Consider the following 13,469-nt stretch of genomic DNA (forward strand, 5'->3'; position numbering starts at 1 on the left):
GTATTTTTTGAAGTTCTTCATTTTAATATTAATCCAGTGTGAGAATCCTCACCATCAGTGAGCGTTATTATTCCAGAAGAAAGTAGAGTACAGATTTCTGAAGCAGTGCTATGTATTAACTGATGTAGGCATCTCTTTGACAGGAAGTGTCTTTAATGGCTTTCATCATTGACATATATGTCTATATGTTCTTCTCTCTCCTTCTTTTAAACTTTCAGAGATTTTGCACAGAAGCTTGCCAATGCTCTCGCCCATAATCCTGGCTCAGGGCTCCACACGATAAACCTTACCAACAATGCAATAGAAGACCGAGGTACACAGAACTTTTTTGAAGCCCTATACTTATTATGTGTGGGGACGAGGACTGGTTTATATCGAGCTAGTAAGGGGGATTAGGAGGACTTCACAACAGGTCTGTCTTGAAGTTAACGCAGTTGGGTTCTGTTTTTCTCTTGATCATCTCTTCAACCTTTACACTCCCACAGATATATCACTTTCCATTTTCCACCAGCATGAATTAATGTCAAGTTCTTTCCCATATGCAATAAAATTATATTTTTACGATATGGTAGAAATATGTGATCCTTATATTTTTCAAAGGCCAAAATTGGGAATATATGGGAAGTATTTTAAATCTGTAATACATATGTTTATTTTATAGGTTGAAAATATATGATGAGGTAATTTCCACAACATATAAAGTAAATGTATGGATTACAGCCTAAATATATAAATATATCCCATATATTTTAAGTATACAACATAAGGGGTTGATTGTGGCATATGAAAAATATAAAGATCCCACATTTTCCCCATATGTTACAAATATGGATTTGTTCCTTATGGGTTCCTAATGGCCATATTGCATTAATGCTTAATGATTCACAGGAACGTCACACTATTTTAAACCTTTGCAATGGCTTATTTTAATTGTATTTCACTGTATAAACCTGTGTGGGAGATATTGGAACAGAGCACTGGTATCAACCCATCATGTTAACCTATTTTTGTATTCCATTTTATTTTCTCATAAATAAAACAAAATGATACTGAACACATCTGGGGGAACCAGTCCTATTCTAGTGGTTATTTTGAATGAGTGTTAGTCTGCTTTGTGAAACGCACTCGAGTCCATAATTGGTGTCAATTCTTTTATGCTCTGTTTTCTCTGATGTGCAGTTGCTTAGTATGTGTTGGCATGTTATATCAGTGTGTGAAAGACTATTTATTTGAAGAGAGTGTGAAATAACTCGGAAAGGCTTGTAGGAATAGCAGTGGGGTGTGTGGCAGAGAAGTAGTTATTGTGTGCAAGGGAAAGTAACAATTAACAGGTAATGGGGGGGCAAAACTGTTTGCTAGAGCAGAATTCCATTACTGCAGGGAGCCGCAATGTCTTTACACATTCCTACGGTAAACATGTGGTTTGTGGCAAAAGAAATACATGTGAAAATAAAAAGCAACCTGTGGAGCCTTTTGAGTTATCTCAGACCTCCAAGCAGAGTACTTGCTCTTTAGGTCTCTTTGTTGTTGTTTTTTTTTCTTGTTTATTTGTAACTTTTATTCTTCTCTTGGTTGCAGGTATTTCTTCTTTGAGTGTACAGTTTGCCAAACTCCGGAAAGGCCTCAAACATTTACATTTCTCGAAAACCTCATTATCACCTAAAGGTAAGCATCTATTTCTTTTAAAATAGGTGCTTTCCATATATCAATATAAATTACCATTATTTTCCATTTAGCTAACATTTCAGAAATAGCCTTTCTTCTTGATTAGATTAAGCTAAGTAGGAACATTTCTTACATTTAGTACTTTACATAATAACAAATGATATATTTCCGAAAAGTCTGACAAAAAAAGTTTTTATTGCCTTGAAACTCTCCAGGTTTTTGTCGCTCCAATCAATCTTCAGCTTCTGAGCCTTACCCTCAATAAGGATAAAAGGATAACTTTGAGAGGAATATTCCAGAAGGGATACTGATGGGTTTTTCGATCATAGATCTCTTTTTCCTTTGACAGGCTTTTTTTATTTTCCGTTTTCATTTAATGGGCCTTAATGAATTGATAGTCCTTTATTCGTTTTGTTTTGCTGCCGCATTGGCTCCCATACGAATGCCCCTAATGACTGCTATTTATCACTATATTGATCACGTTTTATAATGATGGGCAATCTTACAGCGTTCAGACCGTTGGCTTCCTGTTTTGTAGCTGGCATTCTCTGCAGAAGCCATTATTGTCCTTAAGTACCCGTGGTGCTGAAGGGAAGAGATTTAATGAAATTGAACTGGCTGAATTCAGGCTTTGCTCCAGGTTTCCCTGTCTTTGATTCATCCGAGTTGCCATATACCTGGGGCAAAAGTGTTGCCAACTGGACTCATCAATGCCACCGATTGAGGAAGGGAAATGGAAATGGAAATATTTGAATACGTTTCTTTAAATATAAAATTGAAACTCCTCGAAATCTAAAAATGGTTTGGTCCAGGATCGACTGAGACTGACCTACAGATAATTCTATCCCCAGGATGACATTCATACACTAGATAAGAGGTATTGAAACTGGTGGGAATGCTGCTCTTTGATTGGCTGGTTTCACATAAGGGATTTATAATAGTATTTCTCCCTGCTGATTAGTTTCAGTAAGAGAAGGCTGGTGACAGGCCAAGATAAATGATCAATATGATGTATAAGAAAGGTCATGTGGCAAATGAATTGATTCATATCTACAAGTCAGACTTGAACCCTGAGTTGGGTTTCTCCTGCTTCACCTTGCAAAGAACAAAACATAAATTGTCACACTATAAATTAAGGTACCTAATCGATTGATAACTGTGTTACGTGGAGAATGTTGTTACAGCACGGTGATGGAAAACGCAGCAGTGCCAGTTAAAATAAAATACAATTAAAAAGTATTGGATTAAGGAAGCTATGGATTGGACATGCTCGACTGGTTTCAGAATAATTTGTGCTGTGGAGAAACACTCTCATCTTATAACAAAGTGAAGTATGTATCTAGCAGGGCAAGACATAAATCAATACTCTGAATTATTCTCTTTTGTGTTTGGTAGCTGTACTCGTTTAGACTGAGCAAGACCTGACGTGGTTGAGTAAGATGTTCAGAAAGACACATGCTCTCCTTTCCCAATGATTTCAGTCTGATATCTGAATGTGGAATATGACAATGATTAGTTTATCCTGCAGCAAGTGTATGTGTATATACTGTATATTTCTTCATCTTGGATGTGACAGCTGATAATACATAGTGAAGATTCATTAATGACAAGTTGTGGGATAGTAAAAACAACAATATCGTTCCAAATTGCTGCCAAAGCCTATTACAGGGTATATGATGATTGGAGCCCAAAGCCAGCAATTCCCTTTGTTCTCCATCTCTCCTTGGGAACATCTTAACACTATAATTGATTGTACCTACCAGACATTTTGAAAGTCCACAAGTAAAATTCAGGCAGGGAATTCTTTCTGCATTTGGTGTAAGGGCCAGTTTTCTACATTTCAGTTTATTTTAATGTCTATATAATATAATATCAACACTGGCAGCAAGTTCAAGCTTGAATGAAGACCAGTGTTGGCGATTCCCTTCACAAGTGGGCTTAACGACTGTGGTTGAAACATTAGTTGCTCAGGAGGCCTAGCTAGCATCAAAGCATGACTAATGCACATTGGCAAAGTTTGCCCAAGAACTAGATAGAACTGAACAGGAGGGTTTACAGAAGAACAGTGAGCTCCAATCAATGAAATGGACGTCTGAATACAAATCATGGCTTAAGGTTAAGATTTGCTGTCAGGTTTATGGCCGATAGTGACTCATGGGGAAATCCAAATTGGCAACATGGAATGCATTCTCCCTGTCATCACCAATTAGGGTTAATGAATTAATGGTAGCTTTGCCTGAAAGTGCAGTTCCTGTTACACTTCTTTTTTAAAGGCCATTTAAAACAAATGTCTATAATGGACATTTCAGAAAAGTAAACGTATATTAAATTTGAGAGATTCAAAGTGCAGATAATAATTGAAAGATACTAACACTTGATTTATTGTTTATTCACACCAATAAAGTATGTACAAAGCATAGTGGATATTATTATTTATTTATTAGCAAACACCCTTAGCCAGAGGTAGTTTAAAAACAGTTACTCTGGTTGGGGGAAAAAAATCATCTAAAGATTGAATGCTAGAGCTTCAAACAAATGCCAATAGCAGCAGGCTTATCTCCCCTTCATACCAATAAACCACAACGTGCCACATTAAGTAGCTGAGCAGCCCATAATGATCATAAAATATTAAAAGCAGTTTACACATCCTGTATCAGAATGCTGTGCTGGAATCAGTTTGGACTTCTCAGGAATTACACATGCAAGTCAATTAGCCTGGCAGGTAGAGGGACTTAAAAGAGGAAAATCAATGTGCCCTCTCTACACAGATCAGGTTTAATTGCATTATTTTTCTTTGCATGCTGTGCTTGACTAGGTTTATTGAGACTCATCTCTGTCTTTGCAATTTCTGTAATATTCTTTGAACTGGTAGAGCTCAGCAGCTTCTAATTACAAAGTGAGTCTGCCTGTATTGACAGGTCAAGTGGGGGGAGTCTTTCCCATCACAGCAGTAACCACCAAGCTAATTTGCTGAATGGTTGGTAGTGTGTGCCCCAAGCCAGAGCATATTTACTATAGACAAGCTCTGTGGTCTGAGAGGAATGCTACTTTGAATGACCATGTGACTGCAGTGACAATAGCAGTGTTGTGGAGGCCTGTGTGAGCTGGTATAACACTTTTATACTGTTATGAAAATTACCTTTAATCAAGGTTTTATCTTCCTTTTCAAGTTCACCTGGCAGTCCCATTTATATTGTTTCAAATATTATTTTCCCTTATTGCTTTACTTTCCCAACTGCCATAGTTTTGTATTGGCTCTATGGACTGAATTACCACTATTGTGTATTAACAAGAATTTTGCAACAGATCTATGAGTGAATATACTGTAAAAATGTAAAATGTACTATTTTTCAGAGTCCAATAAAATTAAAATCTAAGCCCACTATTGTATCTTCATCACTTCAAATTGAAGCAAGTATTCCTTTTGCATAAGAGTGTTTACTTTTCATATAAAGAAGAACTGCATGCTGCTTTGATATTTCAAAACCACCTGTGTACATCCAAGACCCCACAAAGATTTTAAGTCAGATTAGAGGCTAGACCAAATTGTGCAGTGCAAAGTACAGACCTGTATCCTATTGCATTTTATTTTATTTCCAGAAGTCAGTTTCTGCTACTTATAAATCAAACCATGATAGGGTACAATTTCTAAATCATGATTCGTGGGTGGTTCAGAGTTTTTATTTGATCTAGCCCCTGAATTACTCTTTAGGATGGATATCCAAATCTTGAAACATATCCTGGTTCTCCTGTAACAATTGTATAACTGTATTTGTTGTTGTTGTTGTTGTTTTATTTACACTATGTCATTTTTATTGTCATGCTACTTAGTTTCCATTTAACAGAATGTGTTTCAGTATTGCTCTTGCTGTGGTGACTCTGAATGCCAGCTGTGCCATGTTGTTTCAGGGGTGAACAGCCTTGCCCAGTCACTGAGTGCCAATCAGTTGATCCCCAACACCCTCACACACCTCGACCTCTCAGGGAACATACTTCGAGGAGACGATCTCGCGGTATGTATTGATCCGCCAGTGGCTGGGAGCTCCATTCATTTCACCCCAGAGAAACGGGAAAGCATTCATTTGAGACAATGGCACCCAGCGATTCTTGCGGTTGAATGGATATTGTTTGTCAAACTCAGCTTATTTATCAGCGATGTCTCTTCATAGCTCTGTAACGAATCCAGCTGACTGCAGTGAGAGGAGACTGAGTAAGCTTTTGACTGCCTCTCCAGGGATGTCTGTGGAGGGGGCAGTCAAACGTTTGCACACCCCCTGTGTTATCTCAGTAGGGTGTTTCACCAGTGCTGGGAGTGAAACTGAAAAAAAGAAAAAATCGACATAATCATACAGACACTTTATAATGGATGTAGAAAAGCAAGGTCATGTGACAGCACTAATTATATGCTTACTAGATACAAAATGGATTATTTGTATGATCTGAAAGCTACTGGGATTGTGTTCTGTAAAATAATTTATTGTAGGGCTGTTTTGTTTACCCATTATGAGTCTTTTCGAAATTACTCCCAGTATTCTCACAGCATTGCTATTTTGCCATGTCTGGGTCGTGCTCTCCAGAGAGGAATGAAAGATAATCCCCTCTAATGCAATGCTGGGATGTTTGTCTGGCCATCGAATGTGTGTGTGTACTTGTGACTGCTGTCCAATCACTCCTGCTACCTAATGCTTGCTGTACCCTCACTGTAATGCTGTAACCTTAGCTTAATGGACTCCAGCCCTGGGTGTAGTGTAACTGCACACCACAGAAATGACACTTTCGAACAAGCTGAAGCTTACCTTGTGAAGTTCAAAGAAATTAATAAAAAAATAACAGCAAATAGGAAGCAGCACTTCTCTGTTGAGCCCCTTGGGTATGTGAAGTGAGCAATACCAAACCACACCCTAAAGACTTGTGAAGACTGTAACAGTTTACATAACACAAAGCAGTATCGGCTCCTGCCATTTATTTATTTATCTTTCTTGCCGTTCTAATTTTATACAGGAAGTGCTACATTTTGAACTTTCTCCTGGTAGTCTCCATCTGTTTTCAGATCTGGACAAGTTATGTTGTAATGTTATGCATGCTACCGTGACTGAGGTGCAGCCTGTTACTGGGGGAAATTAAATGCACCAAAACCTCGATTTACACCCATTGATAAAAAGCATTATTATTACTAGACCCTCGGACAATGAGAGAATTACTATATTAGTAAAAACAACCTTCACTTTCCATATTTAAATCCATTGAAGTTCAGCTTTCATACATGTAGAAAATGAGCAGGTGACTGTATTCCTGGTGACCTCACGGATCCTCTTCTATGATGAATGCCATTGAGAGGGTATTCTTTGCATTGCTAGTATAGAGTTCATTCAGGCAATTTAACAAAAGCGAAATTAAGTGAAATGAGGCCCCGAGAGATATGGGATGCGCTGCCACTTCCAAGGTCAGGTCTTTGTTAACCGCTTTTCAGTTATAAGCTCTTCTCGGTGTGCGGGATAAATCCTCAGATCCCTGAAGGAGCCCGCAACTTTTCTATTAGGTCCGAGTCAATGCTGTCACCTTCAGACGGATGAACTTGTCACCGGAGCAAGGGATTGGCAGAGCTGCGACTGCCCTCGACAGCAGCAGACTGATTTGAGCTAATGTGCAGTATCAATAGCACGGCATTGATTACACATGCTTCCCCAGCCCCGCTCCTTGCGAGATATTGATTGGCATGTCTATGCATTAATGCTTTCATTAACCATTGTTAAATCAAGATGACGGACATTACATTTACAGCTGCAAATAACTCACAAACACACACACACACACACACACTGAACAATTTATGAGCTATTAAGTAATTTCAGGTGTATAGAAAACAAAAACATATATGTGTGCAAAAAAAGACCAGAACGGACACCACTTAAGACCAACACACTATTTGATTAATATGTAGAAGCTATAGAATGGGACAGTACTAGGGAGAACTACCTTCTCCTGTAGCTATGTATCTTTTATATCAGTGGTTCCCAGACACTGTAGCATATTTAATCCTCTGTACACTGTCATGTCCATCTCAAACCACATTATAAACTGTATAAAGACAATATACTTTAAGTTATAAATTATTTAAAATGCCTCAAGTGTTCTGTATTGGTATTGCATTTTTATTGGTACTTACTTTGATTTATTTTTCTCCGAGCGTGTGTTTATGTTTTAAGTGCAATGAAATGTATGTTGTCTCTATCTGTATCTTTGAACTGATCATTACTGTAGACAAAGCCGGACGCCCGTTTGTCTTGTCTTGACTGGTCAGTTAAGGCAGGGCTTTGCTAATAATACTACTGTCAGACAGAAGATGATGATGATGATGATGATGATAAAGATTTTCCCACAGAATTTGTACAATTTCCTGGGCCAGCCAAACCACCTCTCTACACTGGATTTGTCCAACACAGACTGTTCACTTGACTTGGTGAGTGAAGCTCAAAGCTTTTAGTAGTTCACAGGACATTTCTCTACCTTGTGCTTCCGTGTGGGGGATTTTAGATTGCTCGTTTCTTTGTGTTTTATTCAATGTATCATTATTTTGTTTTTCAAATGTTGGTGTTGATATTATATACAAATACATATGAAATTAGCATGTATTTAAAGAAGAGCTGTATTAGTTCACCATGATCTTTGAAGAACAAGTAGTTGGTATATAGGATTATGAAGCACTGTGTGGCAACATGTATTTGGTGGTTCAGTCTCAATCTCCTTCCTGTAGTGTGTTTCCAGTAAGAGGGTGCAACAAGGCCAGAGATATGGTGCAACTATAGTAAAGCTATGTATTAACATGGATATTATGTACTAAAACTTCCCTGTCTGGTTTCCTAGGTTTGTGCTGCTCTTCTGCGAGGCTGTCTACAGAAACTGAGTGTTTTAAACCTGTCAAAGAGTGTCTTCTCTCACAGGTGAGGCGCACAGTTGAATGCTGTATAACAGTTATGCCTTTAATCACTTATTGTGAATATAGTGGTATTCCACTTTGTACCATACTAAGAAGAGGAGACTGCCAGTGCTGGCCACTTCAGTCCAGCCAGCTATCCTAAAAAAACAACTCTTCTATAACACAGGCATAGTACATATCTATTAATTTAATGTCATTTAAATGTACTATATTTAACTATAGAGGGGGCACTCTAATTGGACAAAAACCTTTTGAGTTTTTGATTAAACTTGATAAGACTACATTATCAAGGCTCCATGTGTAAAACATTATGTAGCCCCTTGGGTCAGTGACTGCTCTTTTTCTGTAGCAGGTTGTACAGTTGCTTGGCCTATGTGACTTTACTGATCTGTGGTACGCAGTTGTTTGAATAAGTCATGGCAGTTAAATTTACATTTTGGGTACATTCAAAACGATCTCTTACTAAAACTCCTCTGCATTCATATCTGTGAGTTAAGGGCTCAGCTTTTTTGCAGTGTTTTTCGTGTGCTATTGAGCAAGACAAACCTTTCTTTCCGGGACTTTTCACCTCTGTGACCTGTTCTCAACCTATTACCCCTTAAGGCTAAAGCGATGTAACAGATTTTGTTTTGCATCCCCTGTACCTGCACAGAATCTGTGTGTGTGAGTGAACACAGTACTGCAGTGTTGCAAGGAAACCTTGACCTAGAAGTTAATGGATAACAGTGTGTGCTTTTAAGGAAATAATTTTAAGTTATGTCATTAATGATTAATGGATATAAATGGAACAGAACAGTCTGGGTAAAACTTGCTAGCAAATTAATCTAGGACAGAAGCAACCACATCACAGCACAGGGAAATGATGTGCCCCCCAAGCTTGCTCAGTCCTCTCCTCTCCACTCCTCCATCTATCAGAACCACTCTCTGCATTTAACACACCTCTATACCTTTTTGTTGTATTGTATGTAATTTTCTTTCACAGGAGATGGCTGTTTTGGCCTGTTTCTCTATTTTACATCAGAATAGAACTGAGGTGAATATTTAAACTGATTATAATGCAGATCTGCGGCCTCCTTCCAGAGACGCAGCTGCAGATGAGTTGCAATCTCTTTTGGGAATAATTGAGGGATGCCTCCGCTGTTGAATGTACACTGTAGGCTTCTGTGTCAGTGTTCAAATGGTTTACCGCTTTACCCAGCAGATATAAGGACAGTGGAGTGAATTGTATAATCTGAAACAATGCTGTGAGCTGTTGAAAATAGGATAACTGATTTTCCACTGTCTGGCGATAAATGGCCCCTGAACTAGAAATCGCCCGGAACTGAAAATGTAATGAGAGGGGCTCTTATTAATGGCACTCATACTAGGTTTAACGGCGCACTCCGAGACTGAGCCCCAGACCATGTCGTGCATCCAATGGAGTGATTAATCTTAATCCCACTGTAACGAAACCTTATACAGACAAAGGTGACGGTATAAACCCTTCCCGTATAATTACCACCGCGCACAACTCATGAAGGCACAGGCCTGCCACTGATCGGGAGATGTACAGCTCATTGATCTTCGTCCAATCCTGGCCAGGCACCGAATCCCGTGAATTCATGAAGTCAGTCCTCTAATCCTAATTAATAATTAATGATGGGAGTCTTGGATTGCAATTGCCTTTCTGGCAGATTTTTTTTTTTTTAACCTCCTTTTGGTCTTTGTGAAATGTATTTTTCTTTACCGCTTATTAGTGGATTAGCCCAGTTAAGCCGCTACAGTTTTAATCTTTTTTCTTCCCAATTTAGTGAGTTTCGAGTTGCTTGTTTTGTATTATTTGAATGCAGATTGTTTGTGATGTAGCGGTCGTAGCTCTCTTGTCTTGTCACTAAGAAAAGGGCATGCTGTACATGTCTAGTCTGATTTAGTAAGTCTTACTGCATTTGTTGGAAGTCTTACAATGGACTATGGTAATCAAGTTTTACTAGCATGTATGCTTCTGTTTCTCAATGGCAAAGCACTGGATTGAGAGGTTGAATTCATGTTTATATGATTGCTACATTTTCTGTGTAGCAGTGTAACTTCGAGATATTTTATTCTGCTGTAGGGGTGAGCTGTTGTGGATTCACTTCATTATGTATCGCATGATGCATAAATAAAAGCGATTTATCTACAATTTGATCCTGTGGGATTTGGGCTCGTTGCATCGTTTTCCAAAATATCTTCCCCTGTATCCTCAATGCTGCAATGTTTGGGGTTCTGGCACATATTTTCATTTCAGGGCAATGAGCTATTTAAATCTTTACCCCTAATTACAGACGTCATGTTGGCTTATCATGGCCTAGAGCACTGTGCTGAATTTTGACAACATAGACTTTTCATGTCTTGTGTTACGTCCAGGTTATAGTTTTCAGCTGTGCGCCTGTAGAAAGGCAGTGTAAATGAACATGTGCCAAAAAAAAAAAAAAAACAATCTTGTAACCAGTAAGCTGGTTTTAGAATCTAAATGAATAAAATAAAACGGCATACCTTGTGAAGGCAAAATGGAAAGGATGAAAAACATGGTAGTGTGGGTAATGCAGCCAAAAGCCGTAAGCTTTACAAGAAAAGGAGTCAAAATATAAAATCATTGGCACATTTCTTGGTTTTTAATTAGTTACTCAGTTACGGCTCACAAATCTTAATTTACCAGTGAAAGTGCAGATTTAGACCAGAATAACCATTATTGTAGCCACTGAAAACAGCCTCTATATGTCTGGTGCCATAAGGCCGGGACTGCTGACAAGTGTGCAGCATCGTTCCTTCTGCAAACGGCCCACAAAAGAATATCCATCAACTTAAATAGGGTATAGACTTGTCTTCTTAATTATGAATTACCATAGGGTTGCCATTGTCACACAAAGAAAAATCTGCAGTCTAACCCCCAGCCTGCTGCCTAGGTGGAAGTCGTATTGTTTGATTTAATGTTTAATAGGCACGACTGACTGACTGACACAAGTGAAATGATATTGCCTGCATAAATAACCATTCTCTTATTGGCTTTGTTTTCAAAATTAGAAAAGGAAAAGACATCCCTCCTTCCTTCAAGCATTTCTTCAGTAGTGCTTTGGCTCTTACCAGCATCAATGTGTCCGGAACGAAACTGCCACCAGAAGCCCTGAAGTGAGTTAACTTATAATAATCCTTTTCTTCTTCTCTTCAACTATATTTTTATTTAGATGGAATCTGATATGTTTGTTATCCTCACACATTTCCATTTACAGAAATTAGAGTTGCTTAGCAACCTCATGTTGTCAAATGCTGAGCTCTGAAAACTCACATTTGGGTTTTCATTTAATGCATTTAATATTGACAGCCTATGGGTAAATTAACTGAACTGACACTACTGGGGGGTGTAGGGTTTAATTGAACACATCTGTTCAATACGCACAATTATAGTTATTATTTTCTTATTTAAATGTACCAAAGGAAAGAAAACAACTTAGACACTCATCAGAATGGGGGCAGGAAACTGGTGAATGCAATTTATATGTTGATAAATACAAAGTATGACAAACAGATAGCAGGAATGAGATATCCAATAAGTGCCTTCAAACTGATGAAGGAACCAGCTAAAAGGATTAATCTAGAAGCCATAGAAGAAGGTTAATGAAATACAAAGTCTCTGTAAATTAGGACATTGGATTCAGGTCATCAAAATTGTGAAGAGGATGTCTGAAAACAACCCCAGGGATAATTTGCAAATCAGTAATGAAACAAGGACCGTGATTCACAAATAGAAATTAAGACTAGGTGCATGTAGTTCTTTCAAGAAAGTATTCATTCTGGGACTGATAAGGTACTCGAAAACAATCAAGACAATGGTCCTCACAGCCTCCTGCTCTTTACATCCATTATTTACAAATGTTCCGGACTCGCAAAAATGTTTGTTGTTAAAGTAATTAATTTTTCCACAGAGCCCTTCTGCTTGGCCTGGCAAGCAACCCCAACTTAAAGGAGGTATCATTGGATCTGAGCTGCTGTGAGGTAAGGAGGGAAAAACACAGAACATGGGACAGGGAAGAAAATCATGGATGTGAATCGGGAGGTCAAAGTTTAAGTTGTTGATTGACTAAACCAGTTTTAACTGTACCTGTTAGCATAGGTTCACATAAGTAGTATACAGGAATAAGGACATGAAAATGAATGCCACATTGAGAATTTGGTGTAAAACTTGGGTATCACTCACTTGCTAAGCGGTTAAGGAGAGAACACCTGTGACAGCTGCAATGTTCTTGCAGGCAGAACAACATACACACACGCGCACACGCATGCACACACGCGCACACACACAATTTAAGAACAGCTGAGTTTGGTTAATTTTTGTTTTTTTGGAGGGGGCAAGAATGTGCGAAGGGTCCAGGAATTTTTGAGAGAGATTGAGATATTGAGAGAGAGATAGAGCTTCAGTTTGCTGTACCGTTAGACAAATATCTAAAAAATGTTGAATACATCTGTATTTCTGCTGGTACACATGTGAGAACTTAAAAATATATACAGTGAAGGAAAAAAGTATTTGATCCCCTGCTGATTTTGTACGTTTGCCCACTGACAAAGAAATGATCAGTCTATAATTTTAATGGTAGGTGTATTTTAACAGTGAGAGACAGAATAACAACAAACAAATCCAGAAAAACGCATTTCAAAAAAGTTATACATTGATTTGCATGTTAATGAGGGAAATAAGTATTTGATCCCCTATCAATCAGCAAGATTTCTGGCTCCCAGGTGTCTTTTATACAGGTAACGAGCTGAGATTAGGAGCACTCTCTTAAAGGGAGTGCTCCTAATCTCAGCTCGTTACCTGTATAAAAGACACCTGCCCACAGAAGCAATCAATCAATCA

The 13,469-nt window shown here is 38.3% G+C and overlaps 1 protein-coding gene across 2 annotated transcripts in view; it reads left to right on the forward strand.

The window, feature by feature from the left end:
• The window catches only part of carmil1 (capping protein regulator and myosin 1 linker 1), a 103,635-nt gene that overhangs the window by 49,027 nt on the left and 41,139 nt on the right, over positions 1–13,469 (forward strand). For both annotated transcript variants that reach the window (XM_066691513.1, XM_066691514.1), the window contains exons 11-17: positions 219–313; positions 1,579–1,665; positions 5,575–5,678; positions 8,048–8,125; positions 8,530–8,606; positions 11,642–11,746; positions 12,541–12,610. In XM_066691513.1, coding sequence (XP_066547610.1) covers positions 219–313; positions 1,579–1,665; positions 5,575–5,678; positions 8,048–8,125; positions 8,530–8,606; positions 11,642–11,746; positions 12,541–12,610 — 616 coding nt within the window. The remainder of the gene's footprint in view (positions 1–218; positions 314–1,578; positions 1,666–5,574; positions 5,679–8,047; positions 8,126–8,529; positions 8,607–11,641; positions 11,747–12,540; positions 12,611–13,469) is intronic.

This window comes from Amia ocellicauda, chromosome 18 (assembly GCF_036373705.1).
Source record: "Amia ocellicauda isolate fAmiCal2 chromosome 18, fAmiCal2.hap1, whole genome shotgun sequence".
Taxonomy (NCBI): Eukaryota; Metazoa; Chordata; class Actinopteri; order Amiiformes; family Amiidae; genus Amia; species Amia ocellicauda.